The sequence below is a fragment of the Amblyomma maculatum genome, chromosome 6, assembly GCF_055883805.1.
Source record: "Amblyomma maculatum isolate TAMU_Amacu chromosome 6, ASM5588380v1, whole genome shotgun sequence".
In the NCBI taxonomy this organism is placed as follows: domain Eukaryota; kingdom Metazoa; phylum Arthropoda; class Arachnida; order Ixodida; family Ixodidae; genus Amblyomma; species Amblyomma maculatum.
Window position 1 is genome coordinate 33,579,308 of NC_139349.1, and position 26,724 is coordinate 33,606,031.

Genomic DNA, 26,724 nt, shown 5'->3' on the forward strand with positions numbered 1-26,724 from the left:
ACTTACCGCAACATTTTTTTTTTCGTTTCGCAGAGCACCAGAACTGGTGGCCGGTCGTTTAACGTTGGCCAGCGCTTTGAACTGTGTGACAAAGTATGCTATGCAAAGTATGATATACAAGTCAAAAACAGAAATGGACAGAGCCTCAGGTACGTGCATTTAGAGGAAGGAAATTATAATCTTCAATCCTACACGTGCCACATATATGCAAGTGTTCGCTAGGGGAAAAAAAGAAAAAAAAAACTGGAATACTTTATACTTTGTCAGGTCTGAAGCTTCACAGCAATTTTAATACAAGGGTAGAAACTGCCGCTAGGTGAGCCACTTACCGTCTATGGACACGGCCGCGACGCTTACAGTTGCACTGGATGCACCACTTACGAGGAAACCATCGTGTACGCCTGAAACCTCGAAGTATAGCTACATAACGAGGCTAATTCGCCAAGCTCGTGTCTGCCCTGAAAGAAGCAGGAGCTCCGCTCCGGCCGCTTTTCGGTTGTCCTTGTTCTGACCTCCAGGTCGAAACTATAAAGGCTTATTTTTAAAGTGCCACTTGCAAAAAAAGAAAAAGTTATATCCGTATGAAGCCTCGGACCAGCAGTGGGATAAGGGAAACGGCTTTGCGCCATTTGTTGCCGAGGGAGGAAAAGTGGCTCATGTGAGCTGCAACCAATTAGCAAGCAAGAGCATCGAGCCAGATGTGCTGCGGGAATAAAGGCGGTGTTGCGCACACTCTATCAAAGCTAAACAAAGCTAAACCATTTTAAACAAACATATATACAGGCGTCGCTTTCACGTTATTCTGGTAAATGGGGAGCCATTTTTAAAGAGATCATATATGCTTTCTGAGTGCCACTAGGCGGACCAATTGCTGGGATAATATTTACAATCGAAAGATTAACCTCACCAGTAGGGAGCGACGAGGGTAGAAAAATGCTCGCACCGCATACCTAATTCAACAAGACAATCTCATTCAGCGCCCGCAGACCTGAAGTCTGAATTTACATTGCGCTTTTAACGCACAGATCAACCAAATTCACATTTTTCTATTGAGGTTCTTAGAGTCATAACGAACACGGTTGTTTAAAAACCACGCTGATAACGGACGGACGGACGGACGGACGGACGGACGGACGGACGGACGGACGGACGGACGGACGGACGGACGGACGATGGATGGATGGATGGATGGATGGATGGATGGATGGATGGATGGATGGATGGATGGATGGATGGACGGACGGACGATGGATGGATGGATGGATGGATGGATGGATGGATGGATGGATGGATGGATGGATGGATGGATGGATGGATGGATGGATGGATGGATGGATGGATGGATGGATGGATGGATGGATGGATGGATGGATGGATGGATGGATGGATGGATGGATGGATGGATGGATGGATGGATGGATGGATGGATGGATGGATGGATGGATGGATGGATGGATGGATGGATGGATGGATGGATGGATGGATGGATGGATGGATGGATGGATGGATGGATGGATGGATGGATGGATGGATGGATGGATGGATGGATGGATGGATGGATGGATGGATGGATGGATGGATGGATGGATGGATGGATGGATGGATGGATGGATGGATGGATGGATGGATGGATGGATGGATGGATGGATGGATGGATGGATGGATGGATGGATGGATGGATGGATGGATGGATGGATGGATGGATGGATGGATGGATGGATGGATGGATGGATGGATGGATGGATGGATGGATGGATGGATGGATGGATGGATGGATGGATGGATGGATGGATGGATGGATGGATGGATGGATGGATGGATGGATGGATGGATGGATGGATGGATGGATGGATGGATGGATGGATGGATGGATGGATGGATGGATGGATGGATGGATGGATGGATGGATGGATGGATGGATGGATGGATGGATGGATGGATGGATGGATGGATGGATGGATGGATGGATGGATGGATGGATGGATGGATGGATGGATGGATGGATGGATGGATGGATGGATGGATGGATGGATGGATGGATGGATGGATGGATGGATGGATGGATGGATGGATGGATGGATGGATGGATGGATGGATGGATGGATGGATGGATGGATGGATGGATGGATGGATGGATGGATGGATGGATGGATGGATGGATGGATGGATGGATGGATGGATGGATGGATGGATGGATGGATGGATGGATGGATGGATGGATGGATGGATGGATGGATGGATGGATGGATGGATGGATGGATGGATGGATGGATGGATGGATGGATGGATGGATGGATGGATGGATGGATGGATGGATGGATTATAGGAGCGTCCCCTTTGAAACGGGGTGGTAGCAGTAGCTATCATGCTGATTTTTTTCCATATATCTTAATTATTGATTTAGAATGGTTAACTAAACCATCATTCTGTTTATTAAATTTTTGTTCCTACATTACTAACATTGTCACTTCTCTGCTTTTAAGCCACCAATCTTCCAGTCGTTTTTTGCTAGTTTCCACCGCCGGTTTATTCACCCGGATACTGTTATCTCTAAACCCCAGAGCTTCAGGAACAGTGATTGCGCCTGCATCAACCTCCGGATGGATACCATTACATTCGAGTATAATATGGTCATTGTTTCACTGGAGTTTCCACATACAGCACATGCGTCATCTCCATTGTTAAATTTCTTTTTGTAGCTGCGTGTTCTAAGGCACCCTGATCTAGCTTCAAAAAGTAGAGCACTGCCTCTTGAGTTATCAAAGAAATCTTCCTTCCTGATCTGCATTTTCCACTTACGGTATAATTCCACACTCTGTTTCTTTTCCATCGAATTTATTCAATTTTTACCTTCTGCGTTTTTCACCTGTTGCTTAATGCTCTTTATTTCTCCGTCCTTGTGACTAGCATACTTACTAGTTAGTTTCCTAGTTCTTTTCCTCCATTGTGAGTCCACGCTTTTTATGTACGGGTATTTAAATACTTTAGCTGGCTGTCGTTTCAAGGGCTCCATCTACCGAGAGTGGCACGACACGTGCAGAACTTGCACGTTGCCTGGGCGGCCTTTGCTCCGTCACACAGCTATCCACCATTGACACGGCATTCTTGATTGGCTTAGATGATGATGACGTTACAAGCATGCACCGCGTGACCCAAAAAGCATAATCATAGAGCACCACAAATGGGTCATGATCATGGAAGACAGTTGGGCTAGTTGGTGTGTATTCGGTAATGACCGCGATATTGCAACTAGCGTGGAAAAACACAAAGGACAGTGACAAAAGGTACCGACGGGACAGCACGCTAGCGTGCTATGCCGTCGGTACCTTTGTCGCTGTCTTTTGTGTTTTTCCACACTAGCTACAATCGCAGTCATTAATGAACACAAATGGGTCGTGCTGTCCCGTCGGTACTGTTTGTCGCTGTTCAGTAACGGGGCCTGTTATTTTGTAATTTGTGAGAGTGACCGCTTGCTGCTTTCGTGTGATACTCTCGCTATGCTCACTCAGTCAATGCCAGAGTACCATGGATCCGAAATAGAAAACGGAACATTAGGGAGAATTGCTTCTGGCGTCAAATTACGAGAAGATCACATCACAAAAACTGTCAACAACCGATCGACTGGCCGCGCTGCTATTGGTCGATTCTGACCGGCGGGCCTGTCGACCAATAAAAGCAGGGTCTGATCCACAGGTTTGTGACAGTTTTAGTGGTGTGATCGTTGCGTAATTCAACTCTGTTGTTTGCACACCTGCCCACTTGTCCAATGCACTCTTGCCGGCATCACAACGCATTACCCTCGTTACAAGTTACGAACCTTTTCTATTGGTGCATGTTTCAACGGGGTATAGTTAAAGGCCCTGTTTTCCAGAAACTTTAACGTTAGTCTTGTCGGCCTTGTCAGCGAAAAGCGAATGGTGGGCGCCCGGCAGGTACGAGTTGACATCTTGTGCTGACTGGGCTTCGGGCTGAGTGACGTCATGAGAACGTTAACATGGCCGAGTTTTGCGGACGTAGCCAATTTGGTCTTCGCACTTGAAGAGGGAGGCTGAGATGGAGTCAAACCATCCGTGACTTCTGGCTCCCGAGTTATACACATACTGCTCCCAGGCTAAGCAGGCTTCTTGGTAAGGCTTGGTTAAGGTGGGGTTTTATATTTATGAAGGGTGATCTTTCACATAATGTGATAGCTTGCAAATGTATGCTAAGGAGCATGTGTGAAATAACAGATGTACAAATTAAGGGACAATGATTAGGTAATAATAGGGGCCCATTAATGCAGTAGCGTACGGTCTTTAAAGGCGTACGTTAAATGTCTCAGAAACGTTTCTTCTTAAGAATGGCGCGAGCTGCTCTTCTTTCTGCAAAATACCGACAATTTGAGAGGTACTGAAAACGTAGTTTAAACGCTTGCATCTTTACCTATCATCTCCAGGTTATAGGAGGTCTGGCCAACGTAAACCATGCAGTCCTTACACCACCCTGATTATTCAGCCGCCTTACTTATTTGCTTTTTAGAGCGCAGCTCTTTGGCGTCCGTTCCTGGGTTTCGCGTCGGCGTCGTCGTCGGCCTCGTAACCAGCTCCGCCCCCCTTTCATCCCCCCAGCGCTAGCAGCGACCGACTGATACCGCTGGATGCCGCTGACGCCGCTAGAGAGTCAAGATAACGTGACTGCATAGAACACCGTCGCCGCCATGCAGAAAGAGGAGGGGAGGGTCCCCCCCCCCCCCCCCTGTTCCTGTGTGGCGGATAGGGTGCTCTTCAGTTGCCGACGCGCCGGTTATTTCACGTAGGCCCCGGCACGTCGACGAATACGTGACCACCTTCCCACGTCTAGACCTGGTTCTTGGCGCTGCGGAAGCGAGGGTATCATATTGTTTGCGTCGGCATCGGCGGCGTTGTCCCTGAAACCAACTCCGCAGCTGGGGTTGACTCACTATCGGCGTCAGCAGCATCAGTCAGTCGCTGCTATCTCTTCCCTCCTCCCTTTATCGCGTTGTCCGCTTGCTGCGCGCGCTTCTGCCCCCATCGTTTGCCGCTGGGTGTACACGCCGCCCCCCTCCCCCCTCTTCCTGCGAGTCTCCGGTTGTCAAAGCGCCGGCTCGAACTTAATTCCTTTCTTCGCTCCTTCTCCAATGCATCCCCTGTGTGGTGGCAATCAGAGAGCCAGATCGGTGGCGGCGGATCTGTATATGTGCACCGCCCGAGCCGAAATTGCCACTGCCGTTCGCCACTGCGACATTATCTGCCAGTTCTTTCTGAGCCATGAGCGTGGAAGTCCTCCGTCTGCTGCTGCTGCTGCTGCTGCTGCTGCTGCTGCTGCTGCCGCCGCCGCTGCTGCTGCTGCTGCTGCTGCTGCTGCTGCTGCTGCTGCCAGCGCCGTCGCCGCCAGAATCCAGAGCAGTAAGCGAGGCTGAAGCAGAAGCTCATCGCCGCCGTCGAGAAGACCCTGCCGTTCGCACCGCCGAAGCGGAGGCTCATCGCCACCGTCGAGAGCAACCAGGTGTAAGCGAGGCTGAAGCAGAAGCTCATCGCCGCCGCCGAGAAGGGAGTCTTTGTTAAAGGAATACGTGTGAAAAATAAAAAAAAAAATTCTGTGATAGCGCATACATGTGTTGCTCGATTTCTTTGCCTCAATTTATCGAAAAAGTGAAACAGCTTATTTGCTGCGCTCAAATTTCGCATTAGGAAGTAACGTAATCGTCGGTAATTTTTTTGTTTGTTTGTTTGTTTGTTTCATTCCTCAGAGGAAGCACTCAGCTACGGAAATCATTATGCGGTCAGGGTATCCCGAATGAGAAATTTGTTCAATTTGCATGGCTAAGCAGTGAACCACATGATCACAGGAGTTTTTCAGCTCACTTTTTTTTTAGCGCATTGACCCCGAATAAGAAATTTGTTCAATTTGCATGGCTAAGCAGTGAACCACATGATCACAGGAGTTTTCCAGCTCATTTTTTTTAGCGCATTGACCCCGAATAAAAAATTTGTTCAATTTGCATGGCTAAGCAATGAACCACATGATCACAGGAGTTTTTCAGCTCGTTTTTTTTTTTAGCGCACTGACGTTGCTAATGAGCACTTTTATCCGCACGCTGAAAAAGTGCTTGTTGGTTAGAATTATTATCGAGGCAATAAATATAACACGTGCAGGCGAAAGATGTGTCAGCATGTCATCGCTTGCACTATCAAGGAAAGAGCGAAATTTTTCGGATGGTTTGCAATCCACCAAAGTTGTGGCGGCTGTTTGTCTTGAAATGATCTTCCTGATTGCTCTTTCCTTTTCCAGGTCGATGCGTCGTACAATAGCACATAGGTGGCAATAGCAGGAAATATAATTTGAAATTCAGCACTTTTCCCTCTGAGTGCTATCCCTCTGTCCCGTCTTACTTTCACGCAGTTTTTACCAGTTGTAAGGGAAGAAAACGTGCAATAGCTGTATCGCTCTCAAGGGGCACGTCAACCGCGTCGAGGTAAGGCACTGAAAGGAGCGAGAGAAAGATGTCATGGCGGAGTGCTCAATGAAAATTTCGCTGCTGCTTTACGTTAGTTGGCTGCATTCATCAGGTGCATTCTGCAAAATGCTGGTCTACAAAATGTGATACTACTGAAAAGCATTTAACGGTTCAATGTTGGTCACTTTTTCATTACGTTGGAGCAGCTTCATTTAAAAAAAAAATGTGATATCTTCTTCTGCTAAGCAGAAGTGTCATAAATGATGGCAGATGCAGCGCATGAAATTCTGCGGTGTTTCTATCGTTTCAATAAACCGCTTCAATTACGATGGTAAAGAACTGCGCTCAAAAAAAGAAAGTGGCCATGAAAAATTAGCATCGAGCTTCAAATGTCAGTTGGTTTTGTGTCATAGTACTCATAACTAACTAACTAACTAACTAACTAACTAACTAACTAACTAACTAACTAACTAACTAACTAACTAACTAACTAACTAACTAACTAACTAACTAACTAACTAACTAACTAACTAACTAACTAACTAACTAACTAACTAACTAACTAACTAACTAACTAACTAACTAACTAACTAACTAACTAACTAACTAACTAACTAACTAACTAACTAACTAACTAACTAACTAACTAACTAACTAACTAACTAACTAACTAACTAACTAACTAACTAACTAACTAACTAACTAACTAACTAACTAACTAACTAACTAACTAACTAACTAACTAACTAACTAACTAACTAACTAACTAACTAACTAACTAACTAACTAACTAACTAACTAACTAACTAACTAACTAACTAACTAACTAACTAACTAACTAACTAACTAACTAACTAACTAACTAACTAACCGCTCTAAATGAAGGAATTAACTTTCAACCATACCGTGGCTGTGGGCCGGAGCCATATATGCTTGTTGCCATACGCCTCGCACAGACGCACAACTGCCTTTAAGTATAAACATCGCATTCTTAAATCAATTCATATTGTGCGTTGAGCAGAAAGAAGCTGACGTTGGGGAGCTTATATAAAAATCGGCAGTGACGCCGATCTTTCAGCGGACGACGAAGCGAAGTCATTCGCTCGGCTTGGCCCAAATGTCTGCATCATTTGCCATTGAAGAATATGCATCCGGGGACTCATATACCTGCTCACATTGCCTTTCACTGTTTCAGTGAACCCTAGAAGGGTTGCAAACATCAGGCGACCAGCCAGCAACCACAGTGCATGCTTGCGGCGTTGTCAACACCGAGAGAGCAGTAATGAGGGTGTTGGAAGTGATAGAAGACACAGAGAGGAAGGTACAAAAAGAGGCTCGGAGGCCGTTAGAAAGGAGAGTTGACACGTTTAACATGTTTACATTTCTTTATTTTTGTTTGCTCCTGATATGTCGAGGTCAAAATACAGACGATAAGAGCGTGCTCTGTCGTATCAGCCCACTTCATTGCGACTTCGCATCCTTCTGGCCGGCAACTCGTGCGGCGGCGGAGTAGCGGACCTGAAGCATCACTGCATAGGTAATACTACTTCTGTGATCTGCTTTCTCGCCCATGTCATTGTGCGGTATATATATAAGCAAATATAGGTGACTTAGATACCCACAAGTTAAACTCTTATCTGTGCGTTGTACGCGTTAGTTTAAGTAAATTTTCTCGATACCATTTAAACATTTGTTTACTAACCAAAACCCTTTCAAAACTATGCGTGTCTGAATGTAGGGACTGGAACTGTCGCTATGGGGGTGAGTAAATTTTCTCGATACCATTTAAACACTTGTTTACTAACCAAAACCCTTTCAAAACTATGCGTGTCTGAATGTAGGGACTGGAACTGTCGCTATGGGGAGCCACTGACCGTCATAAGGGATGTGAGCGATGTCGAAATTCATGTTTCTTTTTTTTTTTTTTTGAAGATATATTACAGGTGATTTACTACCTAAGTATCGCTAGGTGGAGCGTTACCGGTAGAATATTCATAATCGAAAGGTTAATCCTATCAGTAGCTTGCAATAACCTCAACCTCAACCTACTGGTACTAGTTGTTCATGTCCAACAACTATGTCTCACAACTAAGGGGCGCAATCATAACTTAGCGGCAAACATTTGTCGACAACGAGCGTGTGTACTACTTTGATGTGGTACGGTAACCGCCTGAAAACCTATTTCTTCCTTCATCGATTAGCCCAAAACTTTGGCAGATTTCGCCAGGTGACTATCACACATTCAACACTGAACGATATGGGCTAAGCTCATGCAATACAACCGACAGGTGCACTGCGGCAGTTACTCATGCGCGCCTTTTGTAGCACTAGAAGGAGAAGCGGTCGAAAAATAAAAACAACAGTAGTAAAAGCGTGCATTTAGTATATTAAATCCGTGGCCGAAAATTTCTCTGTATAGTCCTGCGATTCCCCGAGCGACTACTCTTACAGGCACTACCAAAACGACTCATATAACTCTACGCTGCGCAGAAGAGTAGCGGTGTAGTAAAGCCACTCGTGAACGCGCAAATCATGCTTATTTTTTCTTTGCCAAATAGTGAACAATTTTAAAGCATATGCGTTGCAGAATCCTACCGAATAAATATGACCCCTAACGAGAAAAACAACATCTTTCTGACCACAATATGCGCCATTTCCACGGCGTGGGCATTACTATACGTGTAGCATCCCTGGGTTGCTTGGAAATGAACTGTTAATTATTGAAGGGCCTCAAGTTTTTATCGCATTGGTTGAGATATCTAGTTTGACCATGCAGGTATGCGCGCTAAATGAACGGCAAATAATATTTTGCAGCAAAAAAAAAATCATATTCGCTTCAAACTGCTGCACGCAACCCATATGCGGGCGGCAACAAGCAGACTCTTATGCCGGCAAAATGTCAATAACTAACACTCGTTTTCAATGCATAGGATTACTTCTCCGAACATATGCCTTGTGTAAAACAAAATATCGATTCCCATGATTATTCACTTGCCTTAGCTCATACTGTGTCACGGGTTTGTTTGGCTGAACACGCGTGCGTATCATGTCATAAGTAAATATAAGGCAGTATTAGCACAAAAGAAGTTAATTTCGTCGCCCTACTTTCCTGTACACTTAAACAGACACATGTCGCTTAGTTGTCATTGTGCTCGAAATAGAGTGAAATAAACTCGTTACGGCGTCTGAATGGAGATCATAGCTATCTCGCGTTGCGAAGTGACACGTTCGTCGTGGGCAACTCATCCATAAACACGAACGATATCGTCCAAGTTATTTTCTTTCTCACAGAGATGGACATGTGGTGAAATAAATGAAAGACCACCCATTTACTAAAGTAGTATTGCTCATTTAAACTTTTGACACCATTCGGTGTCACTACAGGGAAGAGGAACATTTTTTTCTGCGTTACTTACCGCTGCAATGGTACACAGCATGCGATCGCCATTCTCTCAAAATTCACCCACACACCCACACAGCAAAATAAACGGCCAAAACCACGTCCCGATCCTTGACGACATACATCGCTGCTAGCGGACAGCGGAGGTGATATTCAACGAAGTCTAGGGGCCTCAGACATAGATAGCGCCACGGCGCATTCTCCCGTCACAGCGTGCCATAGCGTGACGGCGAAGTTTCATGCTCAGCACTAAATAGACTGCTGATCGCTTTACTGGTCATCTGGGGCTAGAGAATTATGAAGAAACCACTTGATCAAAACATTGAGGACGCATAAGCTAGGCTGTTAGCATCGCGATAACAGTTACGGTTTCCGTTCGTATCGCGTACTGAATGAAAAACCCTCAACGACTCAAACCCTCAACACATCGCACACACAGCTTCACACAACGATCTGTTTCTTATCCTTTTCTCTTTGTTTTTCGTTCTTTACAACCCTTAAAGGGGTCTCTATCAGCGGTGGAAATTTTCCTCTTCTCTCTCAATGGCGAGCGCACAGTAGTTTAAGATTTCTGCCGAGCACGCAGATGAGAGTGTTACTTCGTATTTAATTTCCTCAAATTCAATTTTTGTTTCATTTCAAGTATGTATGGGTGGCCACGCGGTGAGTTCTGCTAGTCTAAAATACGACGACACAACAAATCGGAACGTCCCCCCCTCGCGCTGTGATTCATGTTTGCCCCTTTTTTTTACGCAATGATGCTTGGTTTGCAAGCTCACGATTACTCACGAATGCCTTAGTACGCAGTTATAAGGCAATACAGCAGGTCAAATATAATATTGTATTCAGTAGATCACCATTTATCCAGCTCGGACCAACGAGATATATCGTGGCCTATGGTCAGGTTGCCCGTCTCCCAACCCAAAGGTCCTGGCTTCGAATCCCCGCCTAGCCAGCGTTCACCAATATCTTGTCCGACTAAATTGCTTCCTTTGATTACAGCACCAGTTCTGAAAACTTTGACGCCAATCAGAACATTCTTTCACGCGTTCCTGAATTTTAGTGAGGCTTCGTTTCAATCAGAATTTTTCGTTAATGGATCCTCTCTAACATCTGCGGCGACTAATGTTCGTCTTTAAGGTATGGCACGACAGCGCTAATAGAGCCTGTCTGCTAATCCTTTTCACAATCCTCGTTCATATATTTACGTGTACATTGCTACTCACTTAACAATCATCATCACCAACCGGATTATACCCACTGCATGATGAAGTCCTCTTACACATTACTTTAATTAACCCGGTCCTGTGCTAGCTACATTCCCTCGACCCCTAAAATCTGCTTAAGCAAATCCGCCCACCTAACTTTCTGCTGCCCCCTGCTACGCTTTCCTTCACTTGCAATTCAATTTGTTACCCTTCGCGAAACTCGGTTATCCTCTCTTTGCACTACATGCTGTGCCCAGGCCCATTTTTTCTTCTTGATTTTCACTAAAATGTCATTAACTCGATTTATTTCTGTAACCCACTCTGCACGCTTCCAATCTCTTAACTATACGCCTACCATTTTCCATTCGATAGTGCTCTGTGTTGTCCTTAACTTAGTAGAACACTTTTCGTTAGACTCATTAAAAAATAATATCTTAATTTGTGCCTCTAATATTTCATATATACTCATCAGTAAATAGTCACAACCTGCTGTGTGAAATGCCAGCTGACATTAATGCCCAGATATAGTCATGCCGTTCTAAAGTGCTTGCGTGGATTGGAAGTATTGCGTGCGACTCTAGATTGAAGGGCCCGCTGTTCGATACAACAGTCAATTTCCCAAGTCACAGCAGTGACCTGAGTTGGCAGCTCCTGTGGCCTAGATCATATGCTCCTGGATCCACGCTCAACACCGCGAAAAACCTTTGGTCGTGATTTTGATTTTTCACACACAGCACCAACGCCGACTCCGCATTAGCGCACAACGGTGCCTTCAACACAGTCGCATTCAATTATATTGGCTTGTCATTGCGTGCTATTCTTATGCAAACAGGAAGACGGAGCGAAGTGCACTCGAGTATGTCTATTGAGAGCCCCACAAACGTAAAAGGACACATCGGAAACGATAACGTCCCGGAGACTGACCGTTCGCAAATGGAGAGGCAAGAAGTCGAAGCCATCTCAAGACTTCGGCAGCTTCTTCTGGGTAAAACAATGATATATTGCTTCTGCCTACCTGCATGCTGATATGTGCCAATTAGGGTGAAACCATAGGGGCGTAGAGCAAGCAAGGCTTCCTATAATGATTATGTTTAAACGCACTACATAAGCTAGTGCTTATAGCCGCATTCCTCTGACTGAATACGAAGACCAGAAGTTATATGGTCGGATCATCATCTTGAATAATACAGACAAAATGCTGTTAGAAATGAAAGTTAGTGTAACACTTATATTTGGCCTCTCATGTTTTCATGCTTATACATTTAATTACTAGCTGTTTACCTTCGCACGCTTAAAGAAAGGAACGGAGGTGTAGGTGTGCGTTTATTCAGCTAAATCAGATGAATCGACCTGCTCAGAGCGATCCAAAAACTGACCTTAATAACCGATAACCATTTCGTAATGGCGCTTTCGCAGTGGCGTAAGAAAGCGGAAGCAAAAATACGCTGCAGCAATCGGCCTCAGCCTATGTTCCAGTTATCTGCAAGAAACGTTTTGGCTGGGGTTTCCAAAATTTGGTAATGCATGATCCCGAAACACACACACATAGCGCCTGTCTAGTCGTCGTTAATAATTATGAACTTGTTAATAATCACCGTGCGCTGTTGACACATATGTCAATTTTTCCTTTCCAGAGGACACCAAACTAACACCGAGAACGGACGAACAGTTTCTAGTGCGCTTTCTACGGGTGCGCAAATACGACGTTGAGGCGGCGCGCAAAACAGTGATAAATTACTACAGGAATCGCGCCGCCTGTCCAGCCGTGTACTCTGATTTCTTGCCGTCAGTCATCAACCCACCAAGCAGGAAAATCATGATGATTTTGCCTTCTAAAGACGTGTACGGCCGTCTAGTGCTTCTCGTCAGAGCTGGTAAGAATTACGAATGCATTACTCATTGTACTTTTAAACTAGCTGCTACTTCACTCGCCTTCAAGCGTGCTTGTATTTTAAGTACTGACAATCAACTCAAGCTCCAATATCAATTATTACAAGTCTGATAAGCATCTATACGGGCTCACTTTCTACATCGGCATGAAAAGAGAAGGAGATGACGAACTCTCAGACAGCACCCACTACTCATTCGTGAATCAAAGGGCGCAAATCCCGTTGCACCGGGGCTGAAAGATTTAAGAATAATTAAAAGATAGAAGCTTTTACAGCTAAAATTGGAAGGCTGTTGGTGTACAGCCTTTCTCTAAATGTTTCATTTTTTCCATTCTGTCCTCGGGCAAGAATGCCTTTGCTACTTCTTTATGCAGGTGTCTGGGTTCCGGGCGGAAGGTCCTACGAATTAGGCCAGAAAGCGGTCCTCGTCTGTCTGGAGCACATGGCAGCAGATCCGACCTCTCATACAGCCGGGGTCAGCATAGTAATCGACTCGGCAGGTTTCACAATAGACAGACTTTTGTCATGCCAGCTGGGCCTCACACGACGCTTCTTCGAATACCTACAGGTAGGATAGAGCGCCCAAAAAGCAATTATTTATTCTTGTTCACAACTTCTCGAGACGCCCTAGTGGGGACGTAATAGATACAATAAAATGCATGCATAAAATCTACAAATATAATGCAAAAAAAAAAACTTATTGGATCACACCTAGCCGCACCTTTTGCCCTTTCAGCGTGGCAATCTGTTAGCGCGCATTGGCACTCCGCGCTTCCCCTATAGCCCAAATCAATACAGTTATACAATTCTAAATCTCGCCAATATCGTCTGCGCTGTTAATGAAAAGTAGCTTTTGAATAATTGCACTTACTTGCAAGGCAGACGGGCAGCTTCTATGAATTTAAACGCAACAACGACGACACACAAACAAAGGAGAGACAACAGGAAAAGCGCGTTTTGCAATAATTCGCAAGTAGCGCAAAGTGTTGCAAGCAGCGCTTATCCTGTCGTCTCTCCTTTGTCTACGTGTTGTCATTGTTGCGCTTGAATTCTTACAAGCTATGCGCCAGTAGCAGGGGGCGGCAGAAAGGGGGCGGCAGAAAGTTAGGTGGGCGGATGAGATTAAGAAGTTCGCAGGGATCAAGTGGATGCAGCTAGCACAGAACCGGGTTAAGTGGAGAAATATGGGAGAGGCCTTCGCCCTGCAGTGGGTATAATCAGGCTGCTGCTGCTGCTGCTGCTGCTGCTGCTGCTGCTGCTGCTGCTGCTGCTGCTGCTGCTGCTGCTGCTGCTGCTGCTGCTGCTGCTGCTGCTGCTGATGATGATGATGATGATGATGATGATGATGATGATGATGATGATGCGCCAGCATGCACTGCAAGGCATTTTACTGAAGGAAAAAAGCGAGTTAGGTGGAAGAGGTACGCAGATCACAATGAGACCAGCTGACAAACAGCTCGTACAAAAGACAAAATTTACCCCGCCTGTGTCGTGCAGTGGTTACCAGTAAACCATTAAAACACTAAATTTTGTAGCAAACTGAGCTCGATCACCATGTATAGGTCATGAACACTTATTGCGCACGACATTTAGGCACTGATCATGCTCAATATTCAACAATACATGTGGAACAGATTCCGAACGTTTCTGACCTGTGTGAAGTTTGTCTGTGTTAGTTTTATTTCATTGATGTCACGCACTGGGCAATGATTTTCGGGTTTTTCAAAAGATTTCAAAAGATCCCGCCACCTTTGTGCAGTTCAGCTTTGTTCGTCCACCACAGCAATTATCTTCAAGGAAAGGTGCGTGGGGAACACCCATACGCTTAGTAAACGCTAAATAACATTTGCATCGCACTAGAGAACGCCTCTTTTCTGGCTATGGACGCAAGCTAGAGCAAGAAATCATGGTGCCTATACAGTAACCCCTGTCAGTATCTTAGTTAGTTGAAAGCAATTCATCTCTGTCGACCCGACTGTTTTTGTAAACAGATTTGAGGGGCGACGTGCTTCGATGCCCTAAGTATTTCTTTCCTTCTTTCCTTCTTTCCATTTCTTTCCTTAAAGGACTGCATGCCAATGAGACTGAAAGCTCTACACATCATCCGTCAGTCCAAGGCCATGGATTTTCTCTTCGTTTTAATGAGGCCGTTCATCAAAAGGAAGTTGGCTGAGAGGGCAAGTACAATTCTTTGCGCGTCCTTGCTGCCATCGTGAAGATATCCATTGTTTTGTCTGTAAGGTATATCAAAGAAAAGTACTCACTTCTAGGCTTAGAGTCGTTAAGCACGAAATGTATATTGCATGGTCTAGTGAGTAACTGCCTCATATGTTGCAGTTCTGTCAGTGGAAAGAATGTCAAAAAATGTAATTTGAGAACGTTCTTCAGTTTAGTTGTTCAGCTTTTGCTACTCAGGCAACTTACTAAAACATCTTCAGTGGTAACTCATTAACCGTATTCCTCATGAATGCATAGGGAAATTACAAGCTGTACTTAAAGCAAAAAGCACGGCGTCATTCGATAGTTTTTTGTTCGAAAAGACCACATAAACTTTATACATACCAAATGCCTAATTGTCACTTTACTTCCCAAACAGATCCACTTTCATGGAACTCAATACGAAAACCTGCACAAAGAAATACCACCAAGCATGCTGCCCGAAGAATACGGAGGCGAAGCAGCTCCTCTGGACATTGACGGCTTCTGGCGACAAATGGAACTGCAAGACCAACTGTTCGTTGAGAACAATCGTTTTGGATATCCCGATTCTAAGCCCAAACGTAGGGCGTCACGATGACCACGAGGAAGACAACGCTGGCCACTGTCCCTCGGTAAAGTGGAATGACACAAGGGGGTCAGAGACGAACTTCCAAAACACAAAATATGTGTTTTTTTTTTTTTTTTGCTTGCCAGTGGATACTCACCGCATGATACTTACACGCTCACCAGTAGATGATAATGAACTAGCATCAAATGCGGACATTTACTGCAGCCAAATTGATTTGGCAAAAAAATATATACAGATGACACACGTATTGATAAAAAGTGTTTTTGTACTCTGACGAGCTTCAGTGTTCCCAAGGCGCCCCTCAGAGGGGCTTAGGATTTCATCAGTATGGCTACGCTTCGGCTGAGCAACATCGACCGTTTTCTTGGATCTATATTAATGACGCTGCCTATAAAACAAAAGTATAAAATTATACGCACTCTAAGAAGCCAGCCAAAACGCACATTTAGGCTTCAAACTGTTGCTGCAATCAGCGCATGCACTTTCTTCTGCTCGTGAGATAAGGTGGGCTTGTTACATGAAGGCCGTATATGCTCGGAACAATAAGACGGAACAGCTAAAAATGCGGATGTGGTCACGGTGCACCTTGCTTTTTCCCATTTTTCTCCCAATTTCAAGCCCCCGCCCCCCTTTTATCCTAACAATATTATTTCCCGCGTCAAATGATCGATCAGTTTACAATGTATAGATATAAGCTGTTCGGCGGCAACCTGCACGCATGGCTTTTTTGTGTGCGCTGACACCGCTCATGAGCACTTCTCGCATCCGCTTTCCATTAAATTGCTTAAACTAAGCGGCGATGTTTTAATAAACACTGACGGCAACGTCGTCCAAGTAATGCCGCATGTACAACCGCAGTATGAACAAAGCTTTTGAGCATAAATATCTAGGCGTCATTTTCACGCATAATATGTCACAAGCTAATCACATTGATTGCAGCTGTAAATTAGCTAAAATTATGCTTTCTGCGTAAAACATTAAAAATGCTGTAGAGATAAACACATTAACGTATACATCACTAATACGCCCTGTTATAGATCATGCATATGAAGTGTGCAATTCGCATAAGCTGTCTGAGATTAATAAATTGGAAACTGAACAGAAAAATTCGAAGAGTTCAATGCTGCTGAACCGAATATTGAGCGAAAGCAATAGCTGCGGGTGACTGAGCATTATTCTTCTTCTTTTTCTCCAGCCCATATATAAAGCCCGTCTTTAACCAAGCCGTATGAACATGCCTTAGTGGTCTAGAGGGGTCCTGGCAGGCTGATTCTAACACAAGCGTCCCATGTGAAACGAGAGACACAAGTTGGCAGCTCCTGCCAGCCCACATATAAAGCCCCTCTTTAACCAAGCCGTATGTGGATGGATTTTACGAAACTCTTTACGAGCGATAAAGCTACTGTTTCCACAGCTTTATTACGTATTCCTGAACAAACTTGGAACAACGTTCCGGATTAATCAAAGGTCTGATTGAAAAGTCAGGCTCATCGCAGCTTTTTCTTTTGCTGTCCTCGACATTTTACCAAAACCTTAGATTAGTCAAGTAGGAGTGGCATGTTATCGCCCAGAGACCAATCAGCAACATACTACAAATTCCAAAGGGCCTCTTCGCCTAAGCTACATCACGAGTCGTTAAATATAGTTTAGGGCAGATAACGTAGGAATAAAGGTTGATTACAATTCATTCAGGGCGGGTTGCTATGTATTAAGTTGGAGTGTGGTGGATTAACGGTTCATTACGTTGCATGATTAGAAACTATGAAAAGGGGGAAATCAGCTGGAGATGGTCAGATAACTACAGATTTGTTAAAGGACGGGGGGGGGGAGGGGGGGGATATCGTGCTAGAAAAACTCAGTTCAGTTCAGTCGTTCAGTCGTGTCCGACTCTTCGTGACCCTATGGACCATGTCACGCCACGCTTTCCGGTCTCTCACTATCTTTCTAACATCACATAACTTCATCTGCAGTGCCTCGAGGATGCCATCTAACCATCGTGTTCGCTGCCTACCCCTTCTCCGGCGACCCTCAACCTTTCCCAACATGAAATCTTTCTCCAGTGACTCCTCTCTCCTCATCAGATGACCAAAGTAGCTGAGCTTTAACTTTAGAATTTGGCCCTCCAATGCGCAGTCAGGGATTATGGTCGACAATATCGACTGATTTGATCTTCTGGCAGTCCAAGGAACTCTCAAGAGTCTTCGCCAGCACCACAATTCACACGCGTCAATTCTTCGGCGGTCAGCCTTTTTCACAGTCCAACTCTCGAATCCATACATCACAACTGGAAAGACCATAGCACGAGTTATACGGATCTTGGTTGGCAGACTAATGTCTCTGCTCTTTACTAGGCGGTCAAGGCTAACCATTGCTCTCTTTCCCAGAAGCAGGCGTCTCCTAATTTCATGGCTGCAGTCTCCTTCCGAGGTAATCTCGGAGCCCAAGAAGAGAAAATCTGTCACAGCTTCCACTTCTTGTCCATTGATGCTCCAGGACTTGATAGCGCAAGACGCCATGATCTTTGTCTTTTTAATGTTCAGTTTAAGCCCAAACTTCTCACTCTCTTCTTGTACGCGCATCAGAAGTCTCTTGAGTTCCACTTCACTTTCTGCCATTAAAAAGGTATCATCCGCATATCTAAGGTTGTTGATACGTTTTCCAGCAATCTTCACTCCAGCTGAAGATTCGTCCAGACCGGCCTTCCTAATGATGCACTCTGCATATAGGTTAAATAGGCAGGGCGACAGTATGCAGCCTTGCCTCACTCCTTTCTCGATCGGAAACCAATCAGTAAGACCATGCCCAGTTGTGACTGTGGCCTCTTGCCCTTCATATAGGTTCCTGAGGAGACAGATAAGGTGAATTGGAACTCCCATCTCTTGGAGAGCTTGCCACAATCTGCTGTGATCTACGCAGTCAAACGCTTTCGCATAATCAATAAAGCAGAAGTAGATGGGTTTCTGGAACTCTCTTTCTTTTTCCATGATCCAGCGAAGGTTGGCAATTTGGTCTCTAGTTCCTCTGCCCTTGCGAAACCCAGCTTGCACGTCCGGAAGCTCCCGATCCACATACTGCTGCAGCCTACCTTGGAGGATTTTCAACATCACCTTGCTAGCATGCGAAATAAGCGCGATCGTGCGGTAGTTGGAACAATCTTTGGCACTGCCTTTCTTTGGAATGGGGATGTAAACTGACCTCATCCAATCCTGTGGCCACTGCAGGGTTGTCCAAATCTTCTGACATAATGTATGCAGAATGTTAACAGCGTCATGGTTGAGGTTTTGAAGCAACTCAGCTGGAATGTCATCAATTCCGCTAGCTTTGTTTTTAGCAAGGCTGCAGCTAAGGCCCATTCAACTTCACTCTTCAGGATAGATCAGTAATCACAACCGTCTTATGTTGGGTTCGCACATTCGGGTCCTTTTTGTACAGTTCTTCTGTGTATTCCTGCCACCTCTTCTTTATCTCTGAGGATTCAGTGAGGTCCTTACCTCGTTTGTCCTTTATCATGCCCAGCTTAGCACAGAAGCTTCCTTTGATATCTTTGATCGTCTTATACAGAGCTCTTGTGTTCCTTAATTGGCTGTTGTCCTCAACCGCTTGGCACTGTATGTTCAGGAAGGCATTCTTATCTCTCCTTGCTATTTTCTGAAAATCCGCATTGAGAACCTTGTATCTTTCTCTTTCCCCCATAACTTTTGCCATCCTCCTTTCCTAAGCTATTTGCAAAGCCTCTTCAGATAACCAGTTTGCTTTCTTGCATTTCTTTTGCTTTGGAACTACCTTAGTAGCAACTTCTTGTATTATATCACGAACATCAGTCCACATCTCTTCGGGCTCTCTGTCTTCTAGATCTAATTCTTGAAATCGATTCCTCACTTCCACAGCATATTCTAATGGAATTTGATCCAGATCATACCTGAAAGGCCTTCTAGTTTTCTGCGTTTTCCTCAATCGAAGCTTAATTTTGGCAACAAGAAGCTGATGATCGGTGCCACAATCGGCCCCAGGCCTTGTTTTTACTGCTAGTATAGTGCTTCTTCATCTCTGCCGGCAAAGAATATAATCGATCTGATTCCTGTACAGACCGTCCGGTGAAGTCCATGTGTACAGGCGCCTCTTGTGCTGTTGAAAATGAGTATTCGCTATGGTCAGGTTGTTTTCTTGACAAAACTCTACTAGCCTCTGCCCAGCTTCATTTGGCTCGCCAAGACCGAACTTGCCATAATTCCGGATATTTCTTCACTCCCGACCTTATTATTCCAGTCTCCTATGAGAAAAACGACGTCTGATGATAGGGTGCGGTCTAAAAGGCATTGTAGGTCCGCATAAAATCTCTCAACATCAGCTTCTTCAGCAGTAGTGGTCGGTGCATAGACTTGGATAACTGTTATGTTGAAAGGGTGACCTTGGATCCGAAGTGAAATCATTCGGTCGTTTTTGGGGTTATACGCAGTGCCTGGTGTCATCGACGGTACCAGAACCATGGAAGAATGCAAATATTATCCTCATTCATAAGAAAGGGGACGCTAAGGATCTTAAAAATTACAGACCAATCAGCTTACTGTCTGTTACGTACAAGGTATTTACTAAGGTAATCGCTAATAGACTCAGGACAACCTTAGACTGCAATCAAGCAAATGATCAAGCTGGTTTTCGGAAAGGGTACTCTACTATCGATCATATCCATACCATCAATCAGGTGATAGAAAAATGCTCGGAATATAACCAGCCCTTATACATAAAATTCATTGATTACGAAAAAGCATTTGACTCAGTTGAAACCTCGGCGGTGATGCAGGCATTGCGAAATCAGGGGGTAGACGAGCCGTACGTCAATGTTCTGGAAGATATATATATATATATTTAACCTTGATTGATCTATATATATATATATATATATATATATATATATATATATATATATATATATATATATATATATATATATATATATAGTGGCTGCACAGCAATCATAGTTCTGCATAAAGAAAGTAACAAAATTCCCTTAATGAAAGGTGTTAGGCAAGGAGACACAATCTCCCCAGTACTATTCACAGCTTGCTTAGAGGAAGTATTGAGAGACTTGGAATGGGAGCAGTTAGGGATAATAAGGGTAGATGGAGAATACCTCAGTAATCTGCGATTTTCTGATGACATTGCCTTGCTTAGCAACTCGGGGGATGAACAACTGCAAATAATGATTGATGACCTAGACAGGAAAGGTAGAAAGGTAGGCTTGAAAATCAATATGCAGAAGACTAAGGTAATGTTCAACAGCCTCGGGAAGGAACAGCAGTTTACAATAGGTAGCGAAATACTGGAAGTAGTAGGCGAATATGTCTACTTAGGACAGGTAGTAACCGCAGATCCGGACCATGAAAAGGAAATAACAAGAAGAATAAGATTGGGATGGAGCGCATTTGGCAAGCACTCGCAGACTATGACTAGCAGCTTACCGGTATCGCTCAAGAGGAAAGTATACAACAGTTGCATCTTGCCTGTACTCACCTATGGGGCTGAAACGTGGAGGCTAACCACGAGAGTTCTACTTAAGTTGAGTTCAACCCAGAGGGCTATGGAACGAAAAATGGTAGGAGTAACATTAAGAGATAGGAAGTGTGCAGAGTGGGTCAGAGAATTACTCAAGTTAGCGACATTCTAGTGGAAATTAAGAAGAAATGGGCATGGGCAGGACATGTAGTGCGAAGAGAGGATAACCGATGGTCGCTTAGGGTAACAAACTGGATTTCAAGGGAAGGAAAGCGTAGCAGGGGACGTCAGAAAGTTAGGTGGACGGATGAGGTTAAGAAGTTCGCAGGGGTCAAGTGGATGCAGCTAGCTCAGAACCGGGCTAAGTGGAGAAATATGGGAGAGGCCTTCGCCCTGCAGTGGGCATAATCAGGCTGATGATGATGATAATGACGACGACGACGACGACGTTGTATGAGGCCGGGTTATGGGGTTCCAGTGAATTGACTTGGATCATCATCATCATGCTTGGATGGCGGTGGAATAATGATAGACTACAATAGATTAGGTTCCAGCAGGATTAATTACTGCGGAACGAAGTGGAATAAGTCGCACACAAAAGACGAGAGACCAGAAAAAGGGAGGCTGCAAGACAAAGGCTGCCTCCTGTATTCTTTTTCAATGTGAATATTTACCACCACTCCAAACTTAGCATTTACTAAGGAGAAATAAGTATATATTATAGTGGAGTGCATTGTTATGGACTGCGGTGGATTCAAAGTAATCAATAGGTTCACCTTCACAGCTCTTTTGTTACAGCAAGTGACTACCGTAACTTAATCCTCCGCAGGCCACTACAATCCTCCCTTAGACCACCCTGCTAACGTATACATAGTAACCCATTCGCACTGCACTCCATCCAGAACACACCCTAAATTCACCTCAATCCACTGCGATCCGACGTGCTCTCTCTTAATCCATCGTGCACAATACTGAGTTAATTCATTGTAATTCAATATTATTGCATCTGATCTAACGGAATCTACTATTCATCTACCGTAATTTACTTATTCGCCTCAAACTACTCAATACAATGCACTCCACTGATACTTCGCCTCAATCCACCATTAATTCATTATAATGCAACCCAATTCCTTTCTGTGTAACGAAATATACATTTATAATTCAATGCAATCTGCCGCTAATACAAATTAATTCACCATAATCCTCCCCTATTCAACGTTAAGCACCCTTAAACTAGCGTTGGCACGCGTTACGTCACGTTAGCCTAGCGGCGTTTTCTAATTTGCCGCTGATTGCTGGCTGGTCTCCATAATGATGCCGTCACAGTTCTGCTTGACCAATAAGAAGATTATAGGCATCCTTAGCACTAAACATGACACTAATTTTCGTTGGTGCTGAGGTATATAAGGTTTCGCCCAACGGGTGAGACAGCTGCGGGCAGCAAGGTGCTTAGTTCGAAGCTCCTTCGTCTCTTGAGTGCAATGACAGAGAATGATGTTTAACCGTATAGCCTTTTTATCACTATTTTGTTGCCGAGGTGATTGACGATATTTCAACTGCGCGTTATGTAGGAAAGTACAAGGGGGAAAAAGTTGGGAGATGGAAAATTGGCGGGACGTCGAAATCGTGCGTGCGTCATGCCCGGAGAAAGATGCTGCTTCTTTCTTATATAAGTTTTTGGCATGAAAAAAAAAAACAGACAAATTGCATTATTCTTTGAAGTAATTACACTGTAATATCGATAAATTTGGGGAGCTAGAATTGGCAACCTAAATTAATTACATTCACATGATTTTTAGAAAAGTAATTATAAATGGAGCCTGATTCCTTTGCCAAAATCATTTTGTCATATATGAAAGAACGTATTGGCACAGCCTGTCGTAATTATTAAAATCCGCTTCCATTCCTCAGTTTACGTCGAGTATCTTGCAGCGCACAATAACTCGAAGTCATTCACTCCACTCGGCCCACATCTATGCACCGTTTTCATCTGACCCGGAGGCATCCGAGATGTCGCGCCTGTTATTTTGCGCTCAAATGTATCAACCGGTTCAGTGAACTCCAGGAAAGCTCCAAACAACGGGCGACTAACCACACAGTCAGTGTCCACCTGTAGCGTTGTCAACATCAAGAGATGAGGGGTTGGAAGCGATAGAAGCCATGCAAAGGAAGATAAAAAGAAAGGCTCGGTGACAGCAAAAGCATAAAAAGCGAGAGCTCACATATTCAGCATGCGCACGGTTTTTTCTGCGTGTGACATATCGCTTTGAAAAAAAGAAACAACTGATACGAGCATGCCGCTTTGCCGCGACCTCGAGTGTTTTCTGACCTTCCACTCGTGTGGCGGCAAAGAAGCGGACCTGAAGCTTCACTGCATAACGCAGGTAAGTCACCACTCTGTTATTCTCTTCTCGTCCAAGCTCCGGTGATGCGGGATCGGGCCCTGGATACGGAGGAAGTTAATGGCTTGCCACCACGATGATGACAGGATAAAGCCTGGTACATGAAGCTTTTGGGCCGCAGGTCCTCACGATCTGACGGCCGAGGTCCAGTAAGTTTCGCATGTGGCGGCTTCTCGGGTCGGTCCAGTGGGGTGCTCTGGACAGCTTTGCAGTTATATCTTGCGATCGTGCGGTGTAAAGATTGCGTTTCGGGTCGATGAGTCATCTAGTCTAGCTGGTCTATCGATCGTCTTGGGTTGTGGCTGGGGCGGGGGACAGCCTGGGCAGGGCTAACGGCGAAGTTTAGTCGAATCAGGCAGGCTTCCGGGCGACGTGCACCAGGAGCCCTTTGCCGACGGCGGAAGGAGATGCGAGGGGCCGAAGCTCCATGGCCAGGATGGGATGACCATACCCCCTCCAACACCTCCAGCAAAAGATGTTATGTGGTTCGGGGCTAGGTCCAGGTCACAATGTAAAGCATGTAGCGGAAAAGAATTGCACACCACATCACAGCTCAGAGCGAGCGACACGCGCCAGTACTTCGGTCGCCTGCTTCGTGGTATTATATCATCGTGCAGCTATCGTTTGATCTTGACAGTAACCACGGTTAGACACTATGACTTTTAAATAAGCTCTATTACAGCCTGGAGGAAGTTATTTCCATTAGCTTCAATAGAATTTCATCTATTACTGAGGTGCATTTCGAAACATTTGCGTTTGCATTTTACACTTCAGGTCTTCAAGATCTAAACTCACTTTCGTTATGCTATATTGTGCTGCTTCTCCATTTAAGCACGCAACAATTGGCGCTCGCACACACAGACAACACTCCGCGCCGCGGCGCGGTCGCTTTTGACATCGTACAAATCTTTCCCACAGAGTGATGGCTAACTTTCATGTCCTGCACTTAATGACTGACGAGAAACATTGCCTGCGCTTCTCTTCGGGTGCTGTTTCACAAAAAAAAATGGGAGCTTGCCAATATATGCTAATCAGCATATATGCGGTTATAGATGCACAAGTGAAAGGGTTAGGGATTAGGCGAGGTGCAAAGTGCATGTAAGCGAAATAGTATCCCCAAGAGGAGCCGCAGACAGGACTCAGTAAAGCTTTCGCGTCATACCCTCGAAGACCGAGAATAAATATCTCCAGAGATAATGAACTGATCAAAATATACTTGTGTCATTCCATGCTCACTATGCGAACACGAAGACGGAGCGAATTGCATTCTAGGATGTCGGTCGAGAGCACATATGTAGAAGGAACCACCGGAAACGAAAATATCCTGGAGATCGAGCGTTCGGAGATGAAGAGAGGAGAAGTGGAGGCCATCTCACGACTTCGGTAGCTTCTTCTGAGTAAAAGAATGCTCCATTCTTTCTGCATGCTTGGTTGGTCACATGTATACAATACCGTACAAAGTAATGAATGCAGAACACAATAGAGCTTCCCAGAATGAATATATGTGTCAAGAATACAACCAATTATATATATTATAACGAAGTATGTGTAGTTCATTGTTTATGGCCTCATTTTACCGAAGTATAGTAAGAATATAACACGTGAAAACAGCGTCACCGACTTCATTATACCAGAATGCGGGGTAGGGAAATGAAAGTTGTCGGAACATTTACATTTAATATAGCCCTTTCCTATTCCTGGTTACTTGCTGTCACGCTCTTTCGTAGATTTGTAATCATAAAAGAGGCAAAAGAGATCCAGAACTGTCTCAATTATCTCAATGAAAGCAATTCGTTGGAAAATAGTGCTGTAGGACCACGGCAACAAAAACACGCAGCAACAATCTATCACAGCCCGTGTTCTCTTTTTGAATAAAATTTATAGCTTCGGCTCACCAGCTCCTTCTAGTGCAACGAAACATGCATGCTCTTTAAAAGCACTAAATGCTGCCATACGTTGTTTACACATATGTGAATTTGTTTTTGCTTTGCGCAGAGGACACCAGACTAAAGCCCAGAATGGATGACGCGTTCCTCATGCGCTTTCTACGGGTGCGCAAGTACGACGTTGAGGCAGTGCTCAAAACGGTGGAAAACTACTATCGCAATCGCATCGCCTGTTCAGAAATAACTGCTATGGCAACTGTGACACCAGTGAGGCGTGGCGGACGAGGAGCAAGTAACGAGACACGGCTTGACTTTTAAAAGCGAAAGCTTGTACTACTCCCCTCCGTAGCCTCCCCGCCTTGTGCGCCGAGTGCTTGCGCGTTTGACCTTGAACCGAGGAGAAACCACGTGGCAACTATCACGTCACTCAGCCGCCGCCGCCGCCGAAACCGAGGTAACTGCGCTCTAGCATCTGCCTAGCCTCGTGACAACTATGACGTCACTCAAGCGCAGCTACGCTGGAGCCGTGGTGCTCGCTATTTTTAAATAGATTCCGCTGCTGTTGGAAATAAAGACAAAGCGCAGGCTAGACACGAGGAGGAGGAAGATGAGGAGGAAAGGCAAGGAGGTTAATCGGTAAAAGAAACCGGTTTGAGGCTAGGCCCGAGCTAACACATGGGCCAGGGCAGATGCTTCCAAAAGTGGCATAGTCCAGACGGCTGATTGCGTCCTTCATTGATTCCGCTATATCTGTTGGTGCCGAAACCCGGGAACGAACCAGGGACCTTTAAATGGCGGTTAAATGCGCTTAGCCGGTGCGAATGCATCGCAACAGCTCTCGACAACTTAACGCCAGCAGTCGTTATAGATGATCCAGGTGAGACGCCTCCTGAACTGTTGCGTTTCAGAGGTTGCGAAGATGACAGGCCGAATCCGATCCCCCAGTGGACGTAGCTCGCCGAGAGGCTGCCGCACAGAGATGAAAAAGGTGGGTTGAGGGAAACGTGCCGCCGGTTTTCCTTTGGTTACTTAGGTTTATGGGGGTTAAACATTTACCTTTCTTTTCTGGTTTGCTGCTGACACTTCTTGTCCACGCCGCTGATGAGCCAACTGAGGCTTTCCCTTTAACAGGTGTCCAAGGTGCGCAACAATCTGTACAAGCGGGATTTTTTTTTTTTTTTTTTTTTTAAGATGAGTG

General features: G+C 44.9%; 1 protein-coding gene across 1 annotated transcript; it reads left to right on the forward strand.

Moving 5' to 3' along the window:
* Window positions 1–11,923: 11,923 nt before the first annotated feature.
* LOC146185445 (alpha-tocopherol transfer protein-like) lies at window positions 11,924–25,844 on the forward strand. The gene is made up of 6 exons (XM_084607823.1): window positions 11,924–12,050; window positions 12,700–12,939; window positions 13,329–13,522; window positions 15,021–15,131; window positions 15,551–15,734; window positions 25,636–25,844. Exons 1-6 carry the CDS (start codon window positions 11,924–11,926, stop codon window positions 25,842–25,844), a joined length of 1,065 nt encoding a protein of 354 aa, XP_084463949.1.
* The last annotated feature ends 880 nt before the right edge of the window (window positions 25,845–26,724 follow it).

Excerpts from the sequence above, each read along its gene's own strand:
- LOC146185445 (XM_084607823.1), top strand. The coding sequence starts at position 11,924 with ATGTCTATTGAGAGCCCCACAAACGTAAAAGGACACATCGGAAACGAT. Across the intron at positions 12,051-12,699 it reads ACTTCGGCAGCTTCTTCTGG|AGGACACCAAACTAACACCG; the intron begins GTAAAACAATGA and ends TTTCCTTTCCAG. Across the intron at positions 15,132-15,550 it reads AAAGGAAGTTGGCTGAGAGG|ATCCACTTTCATGGAACTCA; the intron begins GCAAGTACAATT and ends CTTCCCAAACAG.